Source organism: Danio aesculapii, chromosome 15 (assembly GCF_903798145.1).
Source record: "Danio aesculapii chromosome 15, fDanAes4.1, whole genome shotgun sequence".
Taxonomy (NCBI): Eukaryota; Metazoa; Chordata; class Actinopteri; order Cypriniformes; family Danionidae; genus Danio; species Danio aesculapii.
In genome coordinates, this window is record NC_079449.1 from 10,987,502 (window position 1) to 11,001,796 (window position 14,295).

A 14,295-nucleotide genomic window follows, 5' to 3' on the forward strand; every position below is an offset into this window, starting at 1 on the left:
CGACACAATCTAATTTATACCAGTGATTTAAAATAGACACTTGTGTACTAAAGACATGTAAAGTGTTGAAGCATCTGACAACAAATAATGCAAAGCAGCCTGTTCTTTGCTTCCAGGTCCACAGTAAAAGTTGAGTTATAGCTGCACTTAATATAAACGCTATAGTTAGTTCTATGGATAAAATCATTGTCAAATACAATACAAATACAAAAAGTCATGTAAGAAAGTAAAAATGTAAGATGATGTGAATTTGTGAAGCATAAAAGCTTGCTTAAAAGGTTAAAGCAGCAGTGAATACAATTTACAGACTCAAAAATATTTTAGTTTAATTATTTTTTTAAATTAATTTCCCTAAAGTGAAACCATAAAATGATTTCCCCCCAGAATCCATTCTGAGACATTTATGATGAAGAGATCTGGATAAAGTGATATGGACAGCATCCACCTATTGAAGCACAAGCTTGGCTCTGATTTAAGAGAAAGGGTTGAGGGGTAAAATTGGGATTGGGCCAAATTGAATTCTATACATCTCTTAGATTCTACATTCAATTCTATACATCAATAAGAAAGAATAAAAAATATTTCCATTGGTGCATGTTTTCTTAAATATGACAGTGTTTATTCGAGATACAACTATTTGAAAATCTGGAATCTGAGAGTTCAAAATAGTATAAAAATACTGAGAAAATCACCTTAAATACTGTCCAAATTCCATTCAAAAGATAAGTTTTGATAGAATTACAGAATTAAATTTACAAAATGACTAAATGAAACATGATCGTTACCAAATATTCTAATGATTTTTGCATAACATAAAAATCTATTATTTTGGCTTTTCACATGATTTGTGATTCACTATTACTTTTTTTATCATTACAGGCTAAAGTCTAATTCCAGGTTTTAAAAGAAGTTTTAAAAGAAAAACACAGATACCAAATGATAACTGAGGATGTTTGGATTTTCACTTTATTAAACATTTAGGATACAAAAATTATTTTATGCATTGTCATGAAAAAAAGAAGCAAGTCTCTAAAATGTAATGTGAAAGCAGATCACAGTTCAAAAATGAGTACACCCAAACTAATATGTTGGGGGAAGATATTAAATGATTTTTTTTTTTTTTTATAAAGAGGAAAAATGAACAGAAATTCTTTTTTAAAGTAAATGTTTTATATACATGTGTGACATATAATGTTATATGTGAAATCTATGCATTTCATATATCAAATTTCTATATAAAACAGGGTTACGTTTGTCTGATTTATAATGATCCAGTATTTTTTAAAGAATCCATTATGAGCATTAATTATTATTTCACATAAAATTTGGAATGAAAGCATCATGCTGCATGCAAGTACTGTATATATTCAGTTGTAGCCAAAACTATTAGCCTGTTATTTTTTTTCCTTTTCAAATATTTCCCCAGTGCTGTTTAACAGAGATATTTTTTACATTTTTAAATATAGTTTTAATAATTTATTTCGTCTTTACCATAATGACACTACAAAAATATTTGACTAATTATTACTAATTAAGATACAAGTAGTCAGTTTAAAATATATATATATTCAAAAGAAAACATAGACAAACACAGGAAACACAGTAATAAGGTCCTTGGTCTTTAAAACGTAATTTTGAAAATATTTTTTAAATAATTATAATTTAATAGGAGGGCTAATAATTTTGGCTTTAAAATATATACAGTGGACCCTTATTGTAAGACTGTTATGATATATTTAACGGTCATCAGCATCTTAAATCCTTATAAGTTTTGAATATTTAGATTAAAAAAAACACGTTTACAAATAGGATTGTAAAAAAATATATATCTGTTGTACTCTCCCTTTCTGCACTTTTACCCAACTATGACAACTTCTGCTACTGAGAAACCTGGAAATGTTAAAAGGGTCTGTCAAAACGATTCGCCCTTCTGTGAATTGTTTTTCTTTTTCAAATATTTCTCAAACAATGTTTAACAGAGAAATGAATTGTACACAGTATTTCTTATAAGTTTTTTCTTCTGGAGAAAGTCTTATTTGTTTTATTTTGGCTAGAATAAAAGCAGTTTTTAATTTGTTTATAACCATTTTTAGGGTCAACATTATTAGACCCATAAGCAATATATATATTTTTTGATTGTCAATGGAACAAATCATTATTATAATTTTTTTTTGGCAAATTACCCTAACTTGCCTAATTAATTTAGTTAAGCCTTTAAATTACATTTTAAGCTGAATACTTGTATCTTGAAAAATATCTAGTAAAATATTATTTACTGACATCATGGCAAAGATAAAACAAATTAGTTATTAGAAATGAGTTATTAAAACTATTATGATTAGAAATGTTTAGAAATCTTAAACAAAACTAACGGGTGGGAGGGGTAATAATTCAGGAGAGCTAATAATTCAAGAGGGCTAATAGTTTTGACTTCTGTGGTTTAATTCATGATAGGCTGCCCATTGAATCACTATATGTAACAGGAATGCATGCTCTATCTTAGCCTGATGTGAAGTCTACAGTCTTCTTTTGGCAAGTTGGATTCTCTTCAGATATTTCCACATTTAAATCTGCCGTGTTGGTGTAATCATCATCATAACTCTTAGCTTTAAAAGGAACAGAAATACATAAATTCACATTAGACAGACAATAACACATTTTACACAATATGAAAAAGTATTAGATCACCTACAAGGCATGACCTCAAACACTTAGTAGTAGATGTCAATGATAATAAAATAATTTTACAAGATATACAATAATAGACTAAGTAATAATAAGGTACAGTGCATCCTGAAAGCATTCATAGTGCTTCACTTTTTCCACATTTTTTATGTTACAGCCTTATTCCAAAATGGATTAAATTTAATTGTTTCAATATGAAATTTTTTGAAATTGTTGAAAACTTATTAAAAATAAAAAAGCTGAAAAATCACATGTACATAAGTGTTCACAGGCTTTGGCGTGAAGCTCTAAATTCAGCTCAGATACATTCTGTTTCCACTGATCATTCTTGAGATGTTTCGGCAGCTTAACTGGAGTTCACCTGTGGTAAATTCAGTTGATTGGACATGATTTGAAAAGGCATACACGTGTCTATAAAAGGTCCCAGGGTTAACAGTGCATGTCAAAGTACAAACCAAGCATGAAGACAAGGGAATTGTCTGTAGACCTCCGAGACAGGATTGTCTCAAAGCACAAGGCTGGGGAAGGTTACAGAAACATTTCTGCTGCTCTGAAAGTTCCAATGAGCACAGTGGCCTCCATCATCCGTAAGGGGAAGATGTTTGGAACCACCAGGACTCTTCCTAGAGCTGGCCAGCCATCTAAGCTGAGTGATCGGGGGAGAAGGGCTTAAGTCAGGGAGGTGATCAATAACCCGATGGTCACTCTGTCTGAGCTTCAGCATTCTTCTATGGAGAGAGGAGAACCTTGCAGAAGGACAACCATCAGTGAAGCATGGTGGTGGCAGCATCATGCTGTGGGTATGTTGTTCAGCAGCAGGAACTGGAAGACTAGTCATGATAGAGGGAAAGATGAATGCAGCAATGTACAGAGACATCCTGAATAAAAACCTGCTTCTGAGTGCTCTTGACCTCAGACTGGGTCGACAGTTCATCTTCCAGCAGGACATTGACCAAAAACAAACCACCAAATTATCAATTGAGTGGCTTCACAACAACTCTGTGAATGTCCTTGAGTGGCCCAGACCTTAATCCTATTGAACATCTCTGGAGAGATCTGAAAATGGCTGTACACCGTCGCTTTTCATCCTACCTGATGGAGCTTAAGAGGTACTGCAAAGAGGAATTGGCAAAAATTCCCAAGACAGGTGTGCCAAGCTTGTGGAATCATATTCAAAAAGACTTGAGGCTGTAATTGCTGCCAAAGGTGCATCAACAAAATGTTGAGCAAAGGCTGTGAATACTGATGTACATGTGATTTTTCAGGTTTTTATTTTTTGATAAATTTACAACAATTTCACAAAAATCTTGTTTCACATTGTTATTATGGGGTATTGTGTGTAGAATTTTGAGACATTTTTTAATCATTTTTAAACATTTTTAAACATTTTTTAAATCCGTTTTGGAATAAGGCTGTAACATAAAAAAATGTGGAAAAAGTGAAGCGCTATGAATACTTTCCGGATGCACTGCTCATCAAATTATAGAAGAGTTTTATACAATACCTTTCACAAAGACAGGGCGGCTGGCTTTCATTTCACCCTTGACATTCCCATGGTAAGTGACTGTGCATTCAATAGAGGTGTGACTGTCCTCCTTTGTTGGGGTGAATGTCAGGAGAGTCTCTGCTTCCCAGTTTCCATGACCCAAGTCCTTGTAGCTCGAGATGATATTTCCTGAGCGGCTCCAGGTGAGAGAGGGTGGGTAGGTTGGACAGGTGTATCTGACTGAGCATTTGAAGACTGCAGGTTCACCCTCAAGAACAGACGTCTCAGCCTCCAGCACAGGTTTTGGGGCTTCCTCTATATGCATATTCCCAATCACAAAACACATTTTTTTTCTCTATTTGGCCGTTATTTGTAAACAAGACAAACAGATTTAAACAAGATTTTTACAACAGATCTCACAAGCACACTTACCAATCATTCTAATTGACACACAGTTATCCACAAAAGAGTACTTGTCTTTTGGAGCTGTTTCTAATTCCACCCTGAAGCAATACGGGCCACTGTCAGTGTTTTTCACTTCATCAATCTCCAAGGAGCAGCTCAAACTACCAAGTGAGCCAATCAGTTTTGTACGACCTTTGAAATTGTCTTCAATCAGTGTACTGTCTCTGTGAAAGAGGATGTCATCCCACTTTTTATTCTTGTGCCATATGGCTCTAATACGATCAGAGGGCTGCTGCTGAGCAGGGTATGTGAAATTACAGGGCAACACGACACAAGATGAGACCAGAGCTTCCATGTTAACCTCTACATCCACCTTCCAAACATCAGCAAGCACAGCTGCACAAAGAAATATTTTACATTTTAAGCTGAATACTAGTATCATGAAAAATATCTAGTAAAATATTATTTACTTACATCATGGCAAAAATAAAACAAATTAGTTATTAGAAATGAGTAATTTAAACTATTATGATTAGAAATGTTTAGAAATCTTAAACCCATAAAATGAATCACAATATGTAACAGGAATGCATGCTCTATCTTAACCAGATGTGAAGTCTACAGTCTTCGTTTGGCAAGTTGCATTCTCTTCAGATATTTCCACGTTTAAATCTGCTGTGTTGGTGTAATCATCATCATAACTCTTAGCTTTAAAAGGAACAGAAATACATAAATTCACATTAGACAGACAATAACACATTTTACACAATATGAAAAAGTATTAGATCACCTACAAGGCATGACCTCAAACACTTAGCAGTAGATGTCAATGATAATAAAGTAATTTTACAAGATATACAATAATAGACTAAGTAATCATAAGGTACAGTGCATCCTGAAAGTATTCATAGTGCTTCACTTTTTCCACATTTTTTTATGTTACAGCCTTATTCCAAAATGGATTAAATTCAATTATTTCCTTAAAATTCTACACACAGTACACCATAATGACAATATGAATTTTTTTGAAATTGTTGCAACTTATTAAAAATAAAAAAGCTGAAAAATCTCATGTACATAAGTGTTCACAGGCTTTGACGTGAAGCTCTAAATTGAGCTCAGGTACATTCTGTTTCCACTGATAATTCTTGAGATGTTTCAGCAGCTTAATTTGAGTTCACCTGTGGTAAACTCAGTTGATTGGACATGATTTGAAAAGGCATACACGTGTCTATAAAAGGTCCCAGGGTTAACAGTGCATGTCAAAGTACAAACCAAGCATGAAGACAAAGGAATTGTCTGCAGACCTCCTAGACAGGATTGTCTCGAAGCACAAGGCTGGGGAAGGTTACAGAAACATTTCTGCTGCTCTAAAAGTTCCAATGAGCACAGTTGCCTTCATCATCCATAAGTGAAAGATGTTTGGAACCACCAGGACTCTTCCTAGAGCTGGCCAGCCATCTAAGTTGAGTGATCGGGGGAGAAGGGCTTTAGTCAGGGAGGTGATCAATAACCCGATGGTCACTCTGTCTGAGCTCCAGCATTCTTCTATGGAGAGAGGAGAACCATACAGAAGCACAACCATCTGTGCAGCAATCCACCAAACAGGCCTGTATGGTAGAGTGGCCAGACGGAAGCCACTCCTTAGTAAAGGGCACATAGCAGCCTGCCTGGAATTTGCCAAAAGGTATCTGAAAGACTCTCAGACCATAAGAAACAAAATTCTCTGGTCTGATGGAGTAAATGACAGGCGTTACGTTTGGAGAAAACAGGCACCGCTCATCACCAGGCGAATACCATCCCTACAGTGAAGCATGGTGGTGGCAGCATCATGCTGCGGGGATGTTGTTCAGCAGCAGGAACTGGAAGACTAGTCAGGATAGAGGGAAAGATGAATGCAGCAATGTACAGAGACATCCTGAATAAAAACCTGCTTCTGAGTGCTCTTGACCTCAGACTGGGTCGACAGTTCATCTTCCAGCAAGACATTGACCAAAAACAAACCACCAAATTATCAATTGAGTGGCTTCACAACAACTCTGTGAATGTCCTTGAGTGGCCCAGACCTAAATCCTATTGAACATCTCTGGAGAGATCTGAAAATGGCTGTACATCGTCGCTTTCCATCCAACCTGATGGAGCTTAAGAGGTACTGCAAAGAGGCATTGGCAAAAATTCCCAAGACAGGTGTGCCAAACTTGTGGCATCAAATTCAAAAAGACTTGAGGCTGTATTTGCTGCCCAAGGTGCATCAACAAAGTATTGAGCAAAGGCTGTGAATACTGATGTACATGTGATTTTTCAGGTTTTTATTTTTAATAAATTTACAACAATTTCACAAAAATCTTGTTTCACATTGTTATTATGGGGTAATGTGTGTAGAATTTTGAGAACCATTTTTTAAAATCCATTTTGGAATAAGGCTGTAACATAAAAAAGTGGAAATAGTTAAGCGCTATGAATACTTTTCGGATGCACTGTACATCAAATTATAGAAAAATTAAACAATACCTGTCACAAAGACAGGGCGGCTGGCTTTCATTTCACCCTTGACATTCCCATGGTAAGTGACTGTGCATTCAATAGAGGTGTGATTGTCCTCCTTTGTTGGGGTGAATGTCAGGAGAGACTCTGCTTCCCAGTTTCCATGACCCAAGTCCTTGTAGCTCGAGATGATTTTTCCTGAGCGGCTCCAGGTGAGAGAGGGTGGGTATGTTGGACAGGTGTATCTGACAGAGCATTTGAAGACTGCAGGTTCACCCTCAAGCACAGACGTCTCAGCCTCCAGCACAGGTTTTGGGGCTTCCTCTATATGCATATTCCCAATTACAAAACACATTTTTTTCTCTATTTTGTGCCGTTATTTGTAAACAAGACAAACATATTTAAACAAGATTTTTACAACAGATCTCACAAGCACACTTACCAATCATTCTAATTGACACACAGTTATCCATAAAAGAGTACTTGTCTTTTGGAGCTGTTTCTAATTCCACCCTGAAGCAATACGGGCCATTATCAGTGTTTTTCACTTCATCAATCTCCAAGGAGCAGCTGAAACTACCAAGTGAGCCAATCAGTTTTGTACGACCTTTGAAATTGTCTTCAATCAGTGTACTGTCTCTGTGAAAGATGATGTCATCCCAGTTTTTATTCTTGTGCCATATGGCTCTAATACGATCAGAGGGCTGCTGCTGAGCAGGGTATGTGAAATTACAGGGCAACACGACACAAGATGAGACCAGAGCATCCATGTTATCCTCTACATTCACCTTCCAAACATCAGCAAACGCACCTGCACAAAGAACTGCAAAAAAAAATTCTGTAAAAAATTCTGCTCTGAAGTTCAACCAAAAATAAAGTTGCTGTTAATTTTCTCACCCTCAGGCCCAGATGTTGGTGAGTTTGTTTGTTTTTTCAGCAGAACATTATACTGTATGAGTTTTTTCTGTATGAGTTCATAAACTTTGGTCAACAGCTACAGGTACTTTGAGCGTTAAAACAAATTAAGGTCTCCAGAAGCTAATATTTTGCTTCACAAACCAATCCATTGTTTGAATTCACAAGAAGTCCATGTATTAAGTATTGCATTTATTTGTTTCATGTTTCTTTTTTTACTAAAACTGACGATGCCCACTGCCTTGCAGTCACGAATCAGATAAAGTTCAGATAAAAATCTAAATAATAATACTGTTCTACTGAAAAAAAAGTAGAGCACATTTTGGATGGCCCATGCATGAGTAAATTAACAGAAATGTATATTTTCTATGTGGATTATTATAAAATCACATTTACAATTTAATATTATTTATTAAAAATGACAAATAAGAGTAACATCACACAATATTGTAAGGATGGCTAAATCTCTCCAGAATATCAGACCCTGAGAACTGTTATGGAATTTCATGAGATGCAATAAAACAATCAACTTTCTGATCTGTGAAGAAGCTCGGGAAACAGGCTGTTCAACTTCTATACAAATCAACCTGAGACGGTTGACAATAGGCTGGAAACACCGAGTGACAGAGCTACACCTCACCAGGGGGGAATGCCCTGGTGTTCACCCTTCTCCTTTCACCTCAAGCCCCCCCTTCTTGACCTTTAAGTTCAGAGCACATTTCACATAAAATGTCCAAGGTTTTAATATTGTGTATCTTGTAGCCTTAAGTTCATGTTTGGTATCATTTTAAATGCCTCTGTGTGATTGGTAAAATGGTCTTAATTTCACTGTAATATTTCACTTGTATATGTTAATTTGTTTTTTTGGCTTTGATAAGATCATTGCCAGATGCTCCCCCTTCTTAGAGGATTAACACCTTAAATTCACCAGACAAGGGTCTCTGTGATGCTTTTATTGTCTTGAATTTATGGATGTTTAGTTTGAGAATATAAAGGAAATGTGAACAAATATCATTGGGATCTTGTAGCCAAGACACCCCGTTGCAGCATCTCTGAGACTTAAACTGCACCCTACTTCTCTGGTCAGGTATGCATCTCTAACTCTTTGATTTATCTTTGAGTAATGGATGTTGTATTGTTACAGTCTCATCTCTGAATTGGCTTTCTGATTGTTTTATTTTGTAATTGGCATAATACAAGTTTACCTGACAAATAAAATGTTAAGTTTTGACTCATTCTGAATTCTCCTGAAATCTTTTTATATCTAGTAGTTTAGGTGGAGTCTGTGCTACCCTTAAGATTCGACATGATTAGACTTTCGATACGAAGACACAGTACGGAGCCATTTTGGCATGACAGCATGGAGATCTTTAATCATCTAATCTCTGATTTTAGCAAGTTGTCTGGAAGTGGCTAAATCTACTACCTTTTTAGGATGAGTGAGCAGTTTGCAATCAGACTATTTAAGTATTAGCTAACCCTACATCCTCTCACTAACTTCAGAGTGTCGACATACTGTCCGTGAGAAGACACGCAAAACCTGGGGCGTGAAACTCTGAGTGGCGTTCGGTCCGTAATGAATGTACAGTATAACTGAAGAGTGTGGGAACAGATATCGATGAAAAAATAAATGATGAATGTGATCTGTTCTTACAATTAGAAATAGTCTAAATTTTACAATCACTTAAAATTGGAGTCAGATTAAATTCTGAGCTAAAAAGCAAATATAAATAAATTCTAATAAATAACAAAAAAAAATTCAGAAGCACTAGAAAAGGCTAACATGCATTTAACCTTCGACCATGCTGTTAGTTTCATCATTGGGCTAATAGATGGACCTACAATGTACACATATACACATGTTTTATGAATGTTTTAAATTCATACCGTGAAGCCAAAAGAGAAAGACTCCTGTCTGTACACCCATGCTGGCCTGAACCCTAGAAAATGAAGAGGCAAAAAGACATGTCAAATATGTATTTCTTTGCATATACAATAATTTTTGTTTAAATATTTGGAAATGCCTATACAGTGTTCATACATTAACCTGAGATTTAATGCCAAGTAAAATATTTCTACTTATTTCTATGCTTTGTTTCAGATAGTTCACATCTCAAATTTTAGGGGCTCTCAAAAATATTATTAAGGTGTTATTCTGAGGTGCGGCTTCAGTATTGTGTAATGTGACCGTAGATTATTACAGTGTATGTTTAAAAGTGCAAAAATATTATTAATTCATGCATGACGGCGATTTACACCTCACTTAAAAAAAAAAACTACACGCTATTCTTGTCATGAGCATCAAGGTGTGAGGGCGCTGAGGAGCAAAGTCTAGTTATGTCAAAGACTGACAGTCAGATGCTTTTATATAGACGTTGAGTCACTTTATTTTGAAAGTACTTTAAGAATGGGTTTTAACCACAGTGGTTCGAACTGTAATTCTGCCGAATGACAAAGTTATCAGCATGATGATAAAAAACTATACATTTCTAGTAAAACCATTCTTTGCAATCTCATACCAAAAACAAAAATAAGGGCAGTATTAATAGCTTAAAATGTGGGAGAGCGTTGATATTATGTGATTGTTTTGTATGCAATATGGAACAATTAAATGTTGATGTTAAATCAGAAGTAAATCACAAATACTTGAAAATTAGATGATTTAATAGCAATATTTCTCAATAGTTACAACTGAATTAGTTGCAAATAACCATATAAGATGATAAAATATGAAATGATAAAAACATACGATAATAATTGTACCCAGCTTAAATTAAAATAAAGTTACCAGAGATAGAAGGTGAGACGGGGGAGGGAGAGACAAAGAGAGTAAGTAGGCCTCAAAGAGGCAGAGAAGATAGACTCCAGATCAAGAGAGGAGCAGAGCAGGAAAAAGCAGACCAGGAAAAGAGACAGAGCAGTTTTTACCACCTATTTTGTATCGTTCTTGACCATGTGACTAAAGCCCAAATACTGAGACATTCAAACTGACCAATCGACATGTGACCACATTGTAAAACCGCCAAAATCCACACACCAGGCCCTGATTTAATCAACATCTGCCTTTGGAATTTGTGTGAGCCTTCTTTGGTGAAAAAAGACATGTTTTGCCATAGAAATAAATGCATATGATAATTTAGACTCTCACAGTACATTTGTGGATAAATAATTTATCATTTAAAATAACAAAATTAACAAAATTGTTATTTTGTTTATCACCATTTTCAAAATAACAAATTATTTCTTTTGGATTCTATGTTATAAACATATTATCTTTAGCAGAATAATCAGAAAAACTAAATCTTTTTAAAATAATTGCACACTCTGACAATCAACAAATAAGTGACATAAGGATTTCTCAGTGTTTTTACATAATTAACACTCTTTCTCAATATCTGCAAATTTGGAAAGTAACACGTTGGTTGGGTATATTTTATGTAAAATCTTTAAATGAATTTCTCTTACTCAATTTGAAATGCTAAATTTGTATAGTAGCAGCCATGCTTTTCTCCAATTAACCTTCCATAATTAAGAATTCCAATAACATTTCCCTCTTTGAATAACTCTATTTTTATCATTAAATACTTGCCTTATGTCTTTGTTAGTACATTTTTTGTCAAACAGATTTTTGCCATTTATCAGGAAATTACCTTTTCTATTTTCTATCTTATAATAGGTCAAATGACTGCACATTAAATTAACGAGTTCCGAGGGGATAGGTTTGATCACTGTTGAAAATTCTTCAAATTTAATAGGAAAATTGAATGTGGATAAAAATGATTCATATGAATAGATCCTTAAAGATGAATCAAATAAATCACTTACATACTCATGTTGATGTTGAGACACTGCTTACTCATTTTCCGAAACAAATGACGTGACATTGTGTTTAATTTTTTTTTTTTTTTTTTGCTACATACAGTAGGCCAATAATGTTTTTTTAAACACTGTGACATTGCTGTAAACGTGTTGGACAATTAAGCTGAAAGCAGGGTGAACTTGACAAAACGGAGCCCTTTTCAGCAGTGTTTTTCATTTTCGAATTCGCAATTATGTTTTACCGGAGCGAAAAGTGAGATCTCATGACATTCTATAGGCCTACGTAAAATAAAAAAGCATATGCTGTCCTTAATGCCATCATCTTGAACATATAGAGCAAATGGAAAAATGAAAGGCTACAAGGTTATTTATTTATTTTATTTACTTTAACATATTAATAATTCATAAATGAATGTATTCCTCTCACAGAAACACTGTATAGGTAATGATGTTCTGCTGTTGTTTGTGCGTGTAAAAATAAATCCCTCAAAAGATTGAAGATTTTCAAGGGTCATTCATTAATTTTCGGCTTAGTCCCTTTATTAATCTGTGGTTGCCACAGTGGAATGTACTGCCAACTTATCCAGCATGTGTTTTTTGCAATGGATGCCCTTCCAGCTGCAACCCATCACTGGGAAACACCCATACACACTCATTCACACCATTCGGACAATTTAGCTTACCCAATTCACCTATACCACATGTCATTGGACGTGTGGGGGAAACTGGAGCACTCGGAGGAAACCCATGCGAACATGGGGAGAACATGCAAACCCCAAACAGAAATACCAACTGACCCAGCGATCTTCTTGCTGTGAAGTGAACGTGCCACCCACTGTGCCACCATCAAAGAATGTTATTAATGAGAATGAGATTTTAAGCGAGAAACCGAAAATATCTTGATGTTTTGTTTGATATGTAATAGTAGTTACAATAATATAAATATTTGTAATTTGTTTATATATTGCTGTTTAAGGATAGGGATCCTGTGTGTTATATAGCCTACATCATTGTGGCAAGAAAAAAGTGGGCTCTTATTGCCTAGTTCTGCTTTGTATGTACCGTATTGTTAGAGATATATTACCCTTGCTAACTGTAGTAAATCAGTCTGGCCTCTAACCATATACTGGAACCTACCTTTTTCTTCTTTGCATTACTGTGCATTTTGGTTCAGCCCATGTAATCCGCAAATGGTCCCTAAAATTGCATGCGAATGTCAGGCGAATATCAAACCGAGCTGCTATACCGAGGGATGTAAACAATAACAATGGTCCTAATTACCTGTATTACATTTTTAATTTCCGAAGCATCCAAGAATCCAAAAATGTCCACATATAGATAAATAATGTTATGACAGCTGTTTTAATGCTAAGATATGATTAAATTGCCTCTTGGTACAGTTATGAAATAGTTTGACAACAAGAAGGAAATGTTCATGGACCAATGACATCGCCACATTGAAATAACGGTAAATGTGTTTCATGTCGAAAACGAAAGTGAAAGCATGAAGAAAAATTACAAAGCTGTTTATCCGTGAGGAAAATTTACAGATATTATCATCTGATATTTTTTCCATATTTTAATCTTTTGTATTATGCCCGTTTTGCTAATTTCTGCACTGACGCCTCGAAAGAAAGACCAGCATTAATCAGCTGTATGATCTGACTGCAGTATCAGTTCATCTGTTATTTCTATAATGCATAATTCTAGCCACCGTTTTTTAATAGATTGACTTAATAGATAGATTTTTACAACCATTGACAACTGAAATGTAGCTATGTATGAGAAAGTTTTACCTCTCTGACTTAAATTTTGACACCCACAGACATCATCACCAAATATAAGTGCATATTTGTGCTTATAATGTCTCATTTCTCATCATCATAAATTAAAACGCCGACTTATGACCGCTGAGATCCGTGGGACTCTGAAAAATAAACTTAGAAACTCTGACCAATGTGAGACAATGGTTTAACTATTTTGGTCCATTTAGAAACTTTATTGTGTTAAAGCGAACTGCACCAAGAACAAAAATATACATTGTAACATTTAAAAAAAAATTCAGAACAAAGAAAACAATTTACAGGTGTCAAAGCACCCTTAAAGTGACTTACATTTTTCTTTGAAAAGTAGCTCCTTATGTCCACGTCTTGCACAGTAAAGGAGGACTGGAAATCCCCTTGTTTTCCCACTTCAACTTTTCATCCACGACGACAGCTGTTAGTACTTACGAGCAGAAAAAGGCCCAGCCAAGAGAAGGTGATTTAACCCTTTCTGCATGTCATTACATTTTATTTTGAAGGCGATGAAATTATTGACAGGGACAATTCAGTAATTGGAGGATATTGGTGGGGACACATCCACTGCGTTCATGCTAATTCCACGCCCTAGCTCCCGCAATCAAATAGTCCTCGCTGTGGTCAGTAGCGTAGTTATGTCTTGTAAGTGTTTCTTCCTGAAGGCCATTGACCAAAAAAATAAAAATAAAAATAAAAGAATCT

The 14,295-nt window shown here is 35.2% G+C and overlaps 2 protein-coding genes across 2 annotated transcripts; both read right to left on the bottom strand.

Moving 5' to 3' along the window:
• Positions 1-2,378: 2,378 nt before the first annotated feature.
• LOC130241662 (myelin-associated glycoprotein-like) lies at positions 2,379-5,058 on the bottom strand. Its single transcript, XM_056473563.1, has 3 exons — positions 4,604-5,058; positions 4,190-4,486; positions 2,379-2,606 (listed from the first exon to the last, which is right to left on the bottom strand). The coding sequence occupies exons 1-3, from the start codon at positions 5,016-5,018 to the stop codon at positions 2,500-2,502; spliced, it is 819 nt and encodes a 272-aa protein (XP_056329538.1). The 5' UTR covers positions 5,019-5,058; the 3' UTR covers positions 2,379-2,499.
• Positions 5,059-5,138: 80 nt separating this feature from the next.
• Positions 5,139-14,016, bottom strand: LOC130241661 (myelin-associated glycoprotein-like). The gene is made up of 5 exons (XM_056473562.1): positions 13,909-14,016; positions 9,863-9,915; positions 7,503-7,883; positions 7,088-7,384; positions 5,139-5,284 (listed from the first exon to the last, which is right to left on the bottom strand). Coding segments are annotated over exons 1-5 (840 nt in total). The 5' UTR covers positions 13,911-14,016; the 3' UTR covers positions 5,139-5,177.
• Between the last annotated feature and the right edge of the window lie 279 nt (positions 14,017-14,295).